At 38.7% G+C, this 14,640-nt stretch overlaps 1 protein-coding gene across 1 annotated transcript; it reads right to left on the bottom strand.

The window, feature by feature from the left end:
* Window positions 1–3,251: 3,251 nt before the first annotated feature.
* LOC120478382 (polyunsaturated fatty acid 5-lipoxygenase) lies at window positions 3,252–14,324 on the bottom strand. The gene is made up of 14 exons (XM_039670242.2): window positions 14,152–14,324; window positions 10,140–10,335; window positions 9,923–10,001; window positions 8,582–8,689; window positions 8,353–8,462; window positions 8,038–8,210; window positions 7,750–7,884; window positions 7,425–7,628; window positions 7,105–7,191; window positions 5,811–5,980; window positions 5,573–5,685; window positions 4,657–4,748; window positions 4,378–4,548; window positions 3,252–4,000 (listed from the first exon to the last, which is right to left on the bottom strand). Exons 1-14 carry the CDS (start codon window positions 14,305–14,307, stop codon window positions 3,821–3,823), a joined length of 1,974 nt encoding a protein of 657 aa, XP_039526176.2. The 5' UTR covers window positions 14,308–14,324; the 3' UTR covers window positions 3,252–3,820.
* Between the last annotated feature and the right edge of the window lie 316 nt (window positions 14,325–14,640).

Raw genomic sequence — 14,640 nt, 5'->3', positions numbered from 1 at the left:
TTGTCGGTCCCGAATTTAACTTTGTTTCAAGAACTGCAATCCTTTGTAAAAGTCTGTGGCAGTTAGAGCAGCAAGTAGATTCCCGAAGAGGCATTTTCTTATCCTTATGAGTGTAGGGAGTTGTGTTTTCTCTTCCCCGGAATGTAAGCAGTGAGAGGCTGGTTGAATAAAAGTGTGACTTTTTAAGTAATCCCAGCGTCTGAGCACTGTGCTGATTTGCTGAAGTTAAAATTAGGTGAAAAGGAGATAAAATATAGAAAAAAATATTAAAGCGATAGAGCAAAGCGCGGAGCAGTAAGCAGGAGCGTCCGAACAGTAGCTGAGCAGGAAGTGAAGATACACACAAAAGTGACATGAGTCCGTATGCCACAATACAAAAATAATTGAGTGTGTTTGTTGTTTAATACAGTTATTTCAGTTGCTTTTGGCTTTGGTTGCATTACCCTAATATTTATGTTATTTTTACAAATGTAACGGCTCTACGTCGACGCGACCACCTCCAGGACCCTTCACTCATCCCGCCTCATCCCACATGCCATCCAACCATGTTCAGCCACAAGCATGTTGCCATCTCGCTGCATGTACCATACGTGCCAATTTCAGATTACTTCTATATCAATTCTATATTCTATTAATTACTTAGTAGTAAACATTGTAATAACATGTAACAAAATGTAATTAACAGGTTCAGTAACAGGAGTCTCCCACCAGAGCTGTTTTCGTGTGTTAGGTCTGTGCGCGACCACAGAACGCTCCGCTGTCGCTCAGGCATTAAAGCTGTTGTCGGTTAATTTGACGAAAGAAACTTTCTCCTCGACTTTTGTTGATACGATTTTGCAGTTTTATTTTATTTATAGTAAATGACCTCATCCAGATGTATTAGAATAATTCCAGGAGCATTGACTTGCTTGTGATGGAGAGGGTTGATTAGAAACAGTCATTTTGAACAATTAAGCATTTTTTTTATTTTGCTAAAAATAATGGTCGTATATAGAATTACATCAGAAATTGAGTGATTAGCAAATGATTCATTTTATTGCTTTGAACATGGCTGTTCATAAAAAAAAGATATTTTAAAGGTGACATATTATGCCCCTCTTCACAAGATGTAATATCAATCTATATTGTGTCTCCAGAATGAGTCAGCTCAGAATACCCCCAGATAATGTATTACAGCTTGTCTAATTTGCCCTGTTTTGGTTTTTGCGTGTCCCTTTAAATGCAAATGTGCTGCAGCTCCGCCCCCATTCAGAAGAGGTCCAATCACGAGCTTCAGATACAAACAATAACAAAACATGCCAATTTTAGTCATCCAAAATCTCAGGAGTAACCAGCAGCGAGTGCAGCTTTACAGAGAGACTCGGGACACTTTCACTTTTATACTTTTACAGACATTTTCTGTAGTTACACTGATTCATGTTGGACTTTTACACAAGTGTCCATAGTTCCTGAGGTCATAGCTGTCAACCCTCCCATTTTACCCCTGTTTCTCACGTATTTTAACTCTTTTCCCGCTTTCCTCCCGGGTGAACTTTAAGGAGAGTAACGTTAGATGAGTGTGATGATGGATCAGGAGGACGCCGACGGCCAAAATCACCGAAACACCCACCAACCAAAACCGCGGACATTATGCTGCTATTTAAGTAAATGGGAGACCACCTTCCACTACCTGACAAGTAGCCATGTTGTCCAAGTTATGCCCTCTGCAAAATTTGTCGCTTGGTCATGGAGGGAAAAATGACGTTTCACAGCACGACAAATCACTGAAACACAAGCGCGCGAGTGAGTCGGCTAGCCACACGACATCTTTAGCATCATTCGTGGTGAAACGTGCCTCATCTGAAGCTGAACAAATATTGAAAGCTGAGGTGAAAATGTCGATGCTAATTGCCAAAAATAATGTCGCGTTCAGTTTTTTGGACGACTTCAACCGTAGTGTGGCTGACATGTTCCCGGATTCAGCGATTGCCAAGAAATACTCTCTGGGGAAAACGAAGGCTACACAAATCGTTAAAGGTAAGACTACATACTATACTAATCTAAGCTCTTCTAACGTTAATGTTACTACGGGTACACCATGAGGGGTTGTCTACAAATACGCTGTTGAACATCTGCAACCTAAATTGAAAACACTTTACTGACGGAATGTTTAATAGCAAATTACATGTTACATACAGTGTAATGATTGCTACAAAATATTTAATAGAGAATCTACAGATACTAGATATGTACTTGTGAAGTAACGTATAGTCAGCAGACTATCAATAGACTATCTATAGAGGGGCTATCAAAATAAAGTAGGACTCTCAGTTAAACGTGTTTTTAACGGTAGTTAATGCAAACTCATTTTTTTCGCGATTATTTTTTTTTACTGCGAGATTAACATGATTTTTGGCCAAGCAAACTTTGCCGTTTAGAAATCATACGGCAATAGAAACATTTTGGCAGCCAAAAAGGCTTTCTAGTTTGCGGGAGTCCCGCGAATCGTTTTATTCTCCTGCAATCCGCACACACAGAGTGCATTACCGCCCGCACTCGGCCATCAGATCTAGTCCCGCGCCGCGGTCTGGTGCGTTGAGAGTGCACGTCTCTAGATCAAAGAATCTAAGCTTTAATGATCATGTTAACTATGTCCGAATTTCCACCACGTCTGTTCTTGAATCAACTGTTGAAATGTAGATTAGGCTTCTGCCGGCGGTGTGTCTCCCTCCATGCAATTTACTAGTGTTGCCATAGGGACGCTTCGGCTTTTGCCACCCGGAAGAACGTCTATTATTGTTGTGACGTCATGGTGAATTGTCGTATAGAATCTGTATCTATAGAAATCTATGTGTACCAAATGATTAATTGATTAACCATTAAGGTCAGTTGGATTAAATAATAGACACATGAATTAAACTGAATAAGAAGAGACGTAAATCAAAAGAGTGATAGTAATGGCACTATGAAAGGCAGCTACTTTAAATGAAACATTTATATAGATGAAACAGTTATTTTGTTTTGTGAAAAGGATCATTTGTGATTTTGAGTATGTAAAACAATTTAAAACAAATTGAAAAGTGTCCTTTTGATGATCTGTTGTAATATTAAGAGTTTTGAAATGTACACCTTTAAAATAGTACCAAAATGAATAAAACTAACTGTAAATTATAACCTGAATAATAGCCTTTAAATGTGCATTTTTTTTGATAATGAAAAAAGAAAACAGTTGTCATGATATCACAAAGAAAACATTATCTTGGTAATAGATGTAATGGAAAACATGATTTATTTTTATTTTATTAAAGCTTTCTTTATTATGAGAGCTTTCCAGGGGAAAAGAGCAAATGTAAGAACCATTTGAAGTGTTGTCAGAGTTGTTCACAATCTCAATCTCAATAAGTCAAATGGTTATCTAAAATAGACTATAAACAATAGATTATCTGAGCAATAAAGAATATGAATAAATGAATCAAAAGATGACTACCACAGTATGGATATATAAATTTGCAAGTTTATATGATTAAAGAAAAGAATAAAAAAGAAAGACAATAATAAATGGATGATAACACAAGCGTGGCTCTTTAAAGCATATAGTCAAATAACCTGTTCTGCATTCCTGGCGTGAACCAGACATTAACCCATCAGATAACATTCATATATGTGCACAGATGGCATTAGAAAGTAATATGCCTTATTTCCCATTAACTGAGGCAAATACAATTTCTATAAAAAGCAGAATGCTCTGTGCTTTACGATGCTTAAGTAGAGCTGTTCTTCTCTCTTATATCAAGCACACATTGGCCATTAACATTATTTATAGGCCTGGCAAAATGTTTTTTCAAATTGCCACACTGTTGGGGATTTTGTCTGGGGACAAATAACCATAAGTCAATGCTAAGTCCTCATTCCGGCTCTTGATTTTATAGGTCACCTCATATAGTTTCTTGCGGAAAGTCTTAATGGCTTCCTCCACTGGTTCCTCTGTGAAGCACATCTCTGGATACGTGCCTAAGAACCGCTGGGGGAAAAGTAAGTTCATCAGAAAGCAGAACAACATCTTTCTTTCTTTTTACAAGGTTAACTGACCCTTCTCTAAGCCCCGCCCCCTACTGTCAATCACCCAGACAAGCTTATAAAACTAACAAAGAATTGGGGATTATTCTGGGAAGGAAGTCTGACATTGCAAAGCATTTTTATTTGCAGTGTTTCTTTAAATAACTTGTAAAATAATCTGGTAACATGATTAAGAACTGCAGATCAGCAGAGATCAGAATCAGTGCTATTTGCTATTTACATTCAGCTGAACAGAGAGAAGCCAATTGCATCACTGCAATGCTCCACATTAATAGCTCCATAGACTGCTGTCATGTTCTCTATTCAAATGAGACATCAAACCTCTTTCTTCTGGAAGCGGCTGAGGGCCCAAACGGTTCCTAGAGCCTTGCTGGAACATCCACGATCAGGCAGACTCTCCATGATATACTTCATGTCCACTTGGCCCTTCTGTTCGGGAGGCGGCTGGCGCATGGTGGAGGGACTGTTGGGGATCCAGCCATACCAGTCAAACTGGAACGTAAAAGTTTACTCACAGTTTTTATCTTATAGATGTTGTCCATAATGTTGCCTTGCAAGTTTTAAGTCTCCTGAAGATAATATGAAAGTGTGTAATCTCACCTGTCCAAAGTTGACCGCAGCATGTTGTGCTGAAGTTATGAACACCACACTGGTCAGGAACTTGACTAAATCCTCTCGAGTTTTCAGAGAGACTGGAAACAGTGGAAGTACGCATTTAACTTGTGCACACATTTAAGGGTGACTTGAAACACACAAAGATGCATATAGAATATACAAGAATACAAACAATTATGCATGCTTGCACAGACCAACCAGGCCCACCTGGTATTAAGATGCGTTTTGGTTGATTGAATCACAAGAAGTTAATGGAGACAGATTCACGTTTACACCTGGGGCCTCATTTAAAACCGTTGTGTATGCACAAAACAGCCCAGGAAAGAGGCGTACGACACTTGCGACGCATAAGTGTGATTTATAAAAACTAACTTGTCAGGAAAATTTGCGCACCTGCACACCAGGTCCAGTTTCTTGGAGGAGCTTGATGTGCTACTCTCATCCTTCCCCTCTCATAGTTCTTGGAGACTTCATCATCCACCTAGAAAAACCTCATGCTGCTGATTTCCACACACTGCTTGCCTCATTTGACCTCAAACGAATATCTACTGCGGCTACTCACAAATCAGGTGACCAATTGGACCTTATTTACACACGCTACTGCTCCACTGGCCATACACTGGTCAGTCCGCTGCACACCTCAGATCACTTCCTCCTCAACCTGCCTCATCACAGGTCATCTTTCGACGGAAACCTACGCTCACTTTCAATCCTCTGTGGACTTGACGAATGTATTCGACAACATGAGCGTCTACACTATGAAAGCAATCCAAATAAATGGATTTTCGACAGAAGTGGTCGAAAGGGGACAAGCTCAACACATTTAGACCCCATTTACACCTGTGTTTATCTTCATCCTCTTGTGTAAACATGGCCTTTGATAAGTTAAACCTGTTCTCACTGTGAGATTTTTTCATGCCGGCGTGACAATCCTTAACAAATCCTTGAATCTCCTCATCTCCTTGAACTTTCTTATCGCTGTCATAGTAGATTTCAACCACAGCAGACACAAAACTACAGAAAGATCAAAAAGAAGAAAAATTAACAAATGAATAAAAATAACTTTTCATTGGAGTGTATGTGGACTAATGTGTCCTTGTGCACTAGTAGTACAGGATCTGAACTGTTGCAACACCTACTTGTGTATTGCATCCCAGATCATCATGCCATCATCTCTATAATAGTAATGGGGCGTATCTTTCATTCCTCGAGCTTCTATGGCCTCAGGGAAGCACAGGGACTCGTGGGTTAAAGTCTCCATGGCACTTCTAATCACGTCACCTATCCCATCTCCAGTGAGGCTAGTAATCTGTGGATACAAAGTATTCAGTTAATATTTTGCCACTTATTTAGCTTACTCGTTGACTTTTTGAAATGTAGGAACTGTCGGTTTAAGCAAACACCAGTTTACTAAATACAAAGTAGCCTATTAAATTTAATTAAAGGGTTAGTTCACCCAAAAATGAAAATTCTGTCAGTATTTACTCACCCTCATGTTGTTCCAACCCCGTAAGACCTTCGTTCATCTTCAGAACACAAATTAAGATATTTTTGATGAAATCTGACGAGTCTTGAGGAATTGAAACTTGTCGGCCTCGAAAAGTCATTAAAGACATCGTTAAAATAGTCCAAGTGACTACAGGGGCTCAATCTTAACTTTATCAAACGACAAGAACACTATTGGTGCGCACAAACAAACAAAAATAACGACTTTATTTCAACTATTCACTTCCTTCTCCATGAGCCTGTAGTCAGTTAGCGTAGTGTGATTGCGTAGAGCTACGTCACACGAAGGCTCACTATTGGCCGACGCTGGTCATGTGTGTGATGCGTGTGACGTACAATAACAGAAGCTTACGCTATTAAACTAGTAACCTGACTCGCGCAGAGGGAGAAATAAACCAATAGTTGAAATAAAGTCGTTATTTTTGTTGTTTTTGCGCACAAAAGTGTTCTCGTCGTTTGATAAAGTTAAGATTGAGCCACTGTGGTCACTTGGACTATTTTAATGATGTCTTTAATGACTTTTCGAGGCCGACAAGTTTCAATACCTCAAGAAGCCTATGGACTAGTATGCAGGAGCGATCTTAATATCTTAAATATCTTAATTTGTGTTCCGAAGATGAACGAAGGTCTTACAGGGTTGGAACGACATGAGGGTGAGTAAATACTGACAGAATTTTCATTTTTTGGTGAACTATCCCTTTAAGAGCATTCAGCAAAAAGACAGAATATCACAAGCCAGAAAGTCAGGTAATGGCTCAGGCCATTATGAAGGATTGTTAACACATGTGTGTGTCTTTAAACCTATATCAAGGACAGAGATTATGGTTTGCCAGACAAAGACTAAATAATCAAATATGAACAGAATCGCTTTGAATTCTAGCAATATGCTGTTTATGTGTGGAAATATTAAATTAGGTGTAAAGCTACCTGGGTGATGATCCCGATTTCATTGATGAGTCTTTGACGAGCCACTGCATTGATTGCAGTTGTGAAACGAACATGAGGTTTCAGTAACTGTAAGAAGCATTTAAACATGTGCATCATAAAAACTGATTTAAAAGCATAACCTGAAACAGCAAAAGTGGTTTCCATGTCATTCCCTGGAGGTTTTTGGTTAACATTAAACCATGGATGAAAAGAAGGCGAGGATATCAGAACCAGCAACCCTTCATCAATAAATGTGAACCTACAGTCTTTAGTTTAGCCCTGAATCTAAATGTCATGACTGTGTATTGAGAGACAGGTACCTTGTATACAGGATGGACTGGAGGGAGCTGTCTGTGCATGGCAATTTCAAAAACCTCTGATATCATATGTGTCTTGAGAAGGTGCGTGACCAACTGGTGTACAATGAAGTCGGCAGATTTCACCCACATCTTGGCAAGCATCCAATCATGTTTATTATCACTCGGGAGAAAGATCGGGCTCTTTTCCCCTGCGGTTTGACTGAGCTGATTCAGATATAATAAAGCCAAGCGGGACATTTTTACTTCATGAGTAGATTCACAGCAAAAGCACTTTTATTTTTAATGTATGTTTTCATTTGATACTGATTCTATATGCGACAGATACCTGAATGGCAATTGGCACCATTTGGTCCAGTTTGTTCTTGTACAGCAGGCAGATGGGTGCAGTCAAATAGTGCTGGGTTTTGGGTGTTTGCACTGCCTCCAGTATTTCATAATCCACTATGTAGATGTTTCCTGCCTGTAAACACATGTACACAGGTGCAAAGTTTACAACTAATAGTTCATGGATTGAAATAACATTGATTTGAGTCGTTTATGTAAACTAAATTATGTGAAGGATGTCAGATAACTGACTGACCGTTTAAGTGATTCATGTCTTAATGTTTCTGACCTTTAATTCCTTTAGTAGAGTGACTCCTGTCTCCAGAGAGCCCTTCACCATCTCATGTGTGACTGGAAATTTGTCTGGGATTTCCTTGCACTTCCTGATCATGACAGGATTGCAGCCGTTCAAAAACTGATAGCCGAACATTGAATCCTCTCTCCAGTCTTTCATCACGTTCTCTGTCCAGATTTCAAAAGGGAAATTTAGTCAACTGTCTTTACAGGTATGAAACAAAAATGCCTCTGCTTTGTTGGTTTCTTACAACAATTGATTGTTTTTTTGGGGGAGATATATAGTATTTGTTTAAATGAAGAAACAAACCTAGTAGAGTGTCCTTGTAATTGAAATTTCCCAATAAATTTTCAAAATCAGCCACGTCTTTCCAGGAATTCAATAAACCTCTCACTCTGTCAAGAAGTGATTCCCCCATCCTGAAACAGAGAGCATACTGTATAATTATAGACATTAACACTATTTGCATAAACTTCATTCTGGAGAACTGAGGAAAATCTCAGTAACAAATCAACAAGGACTGTGGATACAAACTTACACTTTCAGGAAATTGGAACGAAACTCAATAGTTTTTGCTGAATCGAACTGAAGTTTTGGAGGAAGGTCCTCCATGCTGAGCGGGTAGCCTCTGCGCCACTCTTTCCAGCTTCAACAAGAGAAATGACAACATTTACTGCAACAGTTACACTGTCATGTACACTTATGTTTCACTTTCATGGACTTTTAGTTTGTTTATCATCCGTTTCCTGTTTCCTCAATTTGTCTTAGTTTCCAAAAGATTATCATCTATCACACCAGTTAGGCTTTTGGTTTGTTATCTTGCTTATATATGCTATATCGCCCTTATTGTCCGCTATTGTTTGTGCACAGCACACTGTTTGTTCATGTTACATTGTTTTTAGCATGACCTGATTCTGAGTTAGTTACCGAACCTTGTGTTATTTTGATCCTTTTTTTGGCATTTCTTCTTCTGGACTAATGTGACAAATACCAAGAATTACATAAAAACTTTTTATTTATTTTTCTTAAAGTCCAATTTAATGTGTAGAAACAATTACAAGTATAAGACTTTTGTCAGTCAGCTTTTGATTTCTTTTTTTTTTTTTTTTTTTTTTACAAAAATACAATAAATTGCTATCAATCCTTAAAATATTTTATATTTTACCAATGGCCTATTTTTGAGAATACTCTAAATAGTGTCAGCATTGCCAGAAACCAATGTTCTTGCTTTTCCGGAGTGATTACATGGCATTTAAGACTCAGTTTAACTGGTTAAAAAGGGGAAAAACTTTCCAAAACCGAGCTTGGGAAATCCTCCCAACGCACCAACGTTGAGCAGGGGGAAGAGTTTCCAAACTGGCAAATTGCCTTTGGCATCACCTGAATCATTGGTCAAATAGCAAAGACTGAACACGAAAACTGAAAAGAACATTTCTACAAACGCATTCACTTGTTTGGGCTGTTTCTGCCACGGGTTGTTTCTGGAAGAAGAATACAATCCTATACACAGGTTTATTCACAAACGCTCCAACAGAATGGCGAACGAGAGCAACACACACTTAAAACATAGACGACACCGGACACTGAACTGAACATATGCAGGTGATAATGATGGTAATGCACAATTGAGAATAATTAGTGTCCGTGAAAACAAATGAGTGACGAAAGTAGGTGAAGACAAAACATAATGAGTCCAAACCTAAATGTGACACACACACACACACACACACACACACTTCTGCTAAGGTCCTATGTATATGACAACATACTGTATATGTGACAATATATTTGCAACGCACACTGAACTGTATCTATGAAGGAATAAAGAAAAAACGGCAACAAATGCATATTGCTCAAGAATGTAATTGTGTCTTCAAACCTGAATAGTTCCTGTTTAAATTCCAGTTGTTGTCTTCTTTTCTCTTTAAGAAAATTGTTGTCATCCTGAGCCAATCGAGCTAAATGAATGCACATAGAATATACAGCACACATTTTACACATAGAAAAGACAGCATTTAAGATCACGATTCAATAACAACTGAACAACAACTACATTTTAAAATACTAATGCTTCATTTAAAATGAATGTAGCTTACCAGTGCCTTCTCGGAAAAACCTTGGCTTTTCGTCAAGTATCCAGGACTGACAGGGGAACTTAAGGCATTTTCCAGAGGGTGTTTCCACTATGATATGCTCACAAAACCACTGATAATTGACATAGCAGTTCTTTACAAGTTTCACCAGGACAATGTCTCCAAGGTCCTTCTCCACACAGACGTTGACGGAGAACTCCTTTAATGACAACTTTTATTAGACACTATATATGTGTTTTTTTTTTTTTTTTTGGGGCATCAAACCATCAAACAAACACACACACACACACACACACACACACACACACACAATAAAGATATCTCCACTAGAGTCAACCCTTTATCTCAATGTTTACTGTTGCAGATTATTAAAGTTGTGTTCACGAATACTGAACACGGTCAGAACGAGCTATTGGAGGAGCGCTAATTTCACTGGATCGAATCATTTGTCCGCATCATCATCAGCTGAGGAAATGAACTAATCTGCTATCAGAGTCGGCGCCAGAGCAGATCTACTGGAGGGGCATTGGGTCATCAGCGGGGGGGCACTGCCGTTTAAGCAAAAAAAAAAAAAAAAAAACGAAACACCTTTTATTATTATAATTATTATTTAAAATTATTATTTGCGAATTTCCCCACCACTTTTTGCCAGGGTCGATGTTGTCCCAGCACTTTTATACATCTCGCGGCACGGATGTACCAATACAAATAAATATCCGGTTTACAGAGCATTCATTTGTTAAATAAGAGGCGATATAGCACGCTGAAATGTGTTGTTTTTTAAATCAAGTGATCAAAGTGCTCGTTGACTCGATCTGTGGTGCTGATAAAGTGTTCTCTCGCGCTGCCACAATAAACATCTTCACACGGACGCGCGCTTGATCTGTTGCGGCGAAATCTCTATTCGTACAAGTAAAATGCACTCAAACATGTCCCTGCTTGACAACCACTGATAAACATAATCGGTTATAATGATGGGGAAAAAAAATATCTAAACGAGTGTGGACTCGAAACCACAATCTCATGGATACCAGTCTAAATTTCTACCACTGGACCAACAACACTTGCGATAAAAAATAGAATTGGATGCATGTATTTCTTCACGTGAAAATTCTTGGCACCAACACATTACATCCAATTAGACAACAAATTAAACACAATGTGCTATTCAAATAGATTGCTGGACATTTGGTATTGTATAGCCTACATCTGATTTATGATTTAGCATTGTATTAGAAACTGTGGTAGGAGGGGCATCAATGAGCGCTAGGGGGGGCACGGCCCTCGAATGCCCCACCATAGCGCCGACCCTGTCTGCTATAACTCTACAAACGGTCGGGATATGGAATAGTGACGACTTAATAAAAAGGATAATAAAACCCTGATAAATCCATTTATTACATTTGGTAAATGGGTAAATATTAAACCCAACATCGAAACGTATAAAACAGACCCGATGCCCAATATTGAGTTGATACCTTATAAACCAAAAAGCCAAGCGCACCTATTAAATATTTGAAACTTTCAATAAATACCTCATTCATCCTCTGACCATGTAATGTTTGTTATTTATTAGGGGCCAAGCACAGCTTGCGGGAAACTTATGAAATTTGGCAGACATATAAAGGACAGTCTCAATATTAACTATAGGACGTTTGGAATGTCTATCTCAAACCCTCTAGCGCCACCTACTGTGCACACTGATAAGAGTGACGGTAAGACGAATATATACATGTGCTGTGCGCTTTGAAATGCAAATGAAATCCCTTGAGATACATCAACGTTTTAATGAATAAAAACATATACCGTATATATATATATATATATATATATATATATATATATATAATTGAATGATACAAATAATAAATAATATGTTGTCAAATAATAAGTTGATAACAAAAGATAGCCTATTAGCCTATATACTTTGCATGACAATAGATCGTTATCAGAGAGCGCTCAGTCTCTCTACAGGCAGATGTTTTCCTTGAATGCTTATGTAAAATAACGCATCAACAACATTAAACAGCATATAAAACAAAACAGCAGTCTCATCCCAAGACGTCATATAACTGACGTCTTGGGACGTCTTGTGACCATACGTCAACATCCGCCTTTTTAGGGTACCCTTAAACGTCGGTTATGACGTTATCGGATCCTAACCCTACCCCAGACCTAAACCTATCCCGTCACCTTACCGACGTTAAAGGTCAAGCGTCAGTTGTATGACGACCCGGGATCGCCATGTAACCGACGTTTAAGGGTACCCTAAAAAGGCGGATGTTGACGTATGGTCAAAAGCAGCCCATTCTCTCTCCCAAGGCGTTACCTAACTGACGCCTTGGGAAGCATTTGGACATGCTTCAATATCTGACGCTTTAGGCGCCCTTTAGCGTCAGTTAGATGACGCCCTAGGATCGCGTGTACCCTACCCCCACCCCACACCTAAACCTAACCGCGTCCTCTAACTGACGCTTTCCTTTTAGCGTCAGTTAGATGACGCTGTAGGATCGCGCCATGTAAGTGACGCTAAAGGGCGCCTAAAACGTCAAATATTGAAGCATGGTCAAAGGTGACGCCTTGGGGTGAGAATGTGTTGTCAAAAGACGTCCCAAGACGTCAGTTATATGACTTCTTGGGATGAGACTGAGTTAAACAAAACGGCCTAATGTTACTAATGTTAATGTTACCCAGGGCCAGGCCCGGTTCTAGAACCAAATCACTGAGGGGTGCTTTTGAAAATAGTGAGGGTGCTCAAATGTTAAACAATATGCGATATCCATGACCGAGTAGCTTATGTCCCTGTATGAGTTTTTGTCCCTTACATATCATTTCGTATAGTTAAGAAATGTTACACACAGAGTGCTTTTTCCCCACATAACAGCAGTATTGCAAATGTGTGAAGTATTGAAACTGATGTTATTCTGCAGTTAAATAAATAAGTTAATATAAGTAACGTACATTTTAGACATTTAGTTTCTGACGCCAATGAATCAGTCCTTTTAAACGAAACAGCTGATTTAAAGATTAAATGCTGGTCACTCGACGGCGTCGGCACTTGCTGGGATTTATCGCCAGTGTTTGAATGGGTATAATGCGGTGAATAGGCGTCGATTTTGGTGGGGATGGTGGGTACGCGTCCCCACCAGATTTCGTCATTAGTAATTTTGTACCCACCATTTTTGGAAACATTGAGGCACGGATTTACCTACTACAAATAAAACATCTCCAGTTAACTAGCAGAGCATTCATTTAGTTCGCTCTTAATTAAGAGATCTACTTAGCGGTTAAATTTGATGTTTTTGAAATCAAGCTGAGCGCTTGTTGCCACTGCTGTCAGTTTTATGGATACAGTTCTCTTGTGGCTCGCGCAATCTTCACTCAGACGCGCACTTAAATCTACCGCCGTTGCAGAGACTCTCTATTCATTCCGATATATATAGATACATTTATTTGCACGTATTTATTCATCTAATATGAAGGCAGCCCCGTCTCTAAAGAATTTCACGAGTGGGACGCAAACACGCAAACAAAGTGGGCAATTAAAGAGACAGCTTCACCTGCGTATTGCGATCGCGAAAGGACAACCAATCCAACATGAAATACTGAAATAAATTCTGATGTGAAAAATCACGTTAATGGGTTTAATTTGTGTAATCTAATATTTGTATGAGTGTGAAATCCGTCTGCGTTTCTTTTGTCGGCAAAATCTCGTTTACATGTGTGCTAATAAAAAAATAATCTGAGGGTGCTTTCACTTTTGTTTAAGCACCCCCGTAGAACCGGGCCTGCCCAGGGCGAGCTTTAGGACTGTGTCTGAATCTGAAGCAGATGTAGCCTTTAACACGTGATTTTCTAAATTTGTGCTCAAAAAGTTACTTTTTTGAATGAAACTTATAAAATAAAAAAAATGATTAAAAAAACTTTTAAAACCATTAAAAAATTTAATTTTGACCAATGGAAATTTAAAAAATAATAATAACTTAAAATAAAAATAACCAAGTCTTTTACTTACCCTTTTAGACGGCACTAAAACATCAAGATAGGATTTGTTGACCAGGACTCTGTCACTGCTCTGCTCATCTGAGTTTATCAGCGTCAGGTAAATGCTGTTCGTTTTCTCAGCAATAATCTGTCTGTAAGTATAAACAGTCACCTTGTAGGTCAACATCTTGCCTGAATGAAAGATGTAAAATCTCTGGATCCTCAGTTTATCCTTAAGCACCTTTATATGAAGTTCACTTCCGGCGCTACTCTCCACCTCCTGTGACCTTATCTATCACTCAAAAATGTCATGTTCATACCTGCATATGTGATTTATATCAAGTTTCTGAACTTCTAGAAGAGACATGAATAGCCTAGGGGTGTCCAGGGGTACAGACAATGCCCTTTCACTGATACACAATCACAATTGCCATTCCTACCCTTCTTAATAACATCATTAATATAAAAGTGAAGAGTAATATAGGAGTGTACATTAATTCTAATTTAATTTGGATATACT

The sequence above is a fragment of the Pimephales promelas genome, chromosome 25 (genome assembly GCF_988280905.1).
Source record: "Pimephales promelas chromosome 25, fPimPro1.hap1.1, whole genome shotgun sequence".
NCBI lineage: Eukaryota > Metazoa > Chordata > Actinopteri > Cypriniformes > Leuciscidae > Pimephales > Pimephales promelas.
This window is presented reverse-complemented; position numbering and strand designations above follow the sequence as displayed.

What these genes read in the sequence shown, in the direction of transcription:
- LOC120478382 (XM_039670242.2), bottom strand. Translation starts at nt 14,307, where the DNA reads ATGTTGACCTACAAGGTGACTGTTTATACTTACAGACAGATTATTGCT. An exon ending in TTTTAGTGCCGTCTAAAAGG is followed by an intron (nt 10,336 to 14,151) that starts GTAAGTAAAAGA and finishes TTGTCATTAAAG; the next exon opens with GAGTTCTCCGTCAACGTCTG. An exon ending in TTACAAGGACACTCTACTAG is followed by an intron (nt 8,211 to 8,352) that starts GTTTGTTTCTTC and finishes AAATCTGGACAG; the next exon opens with AGAACGTGATGAAAGACTGG.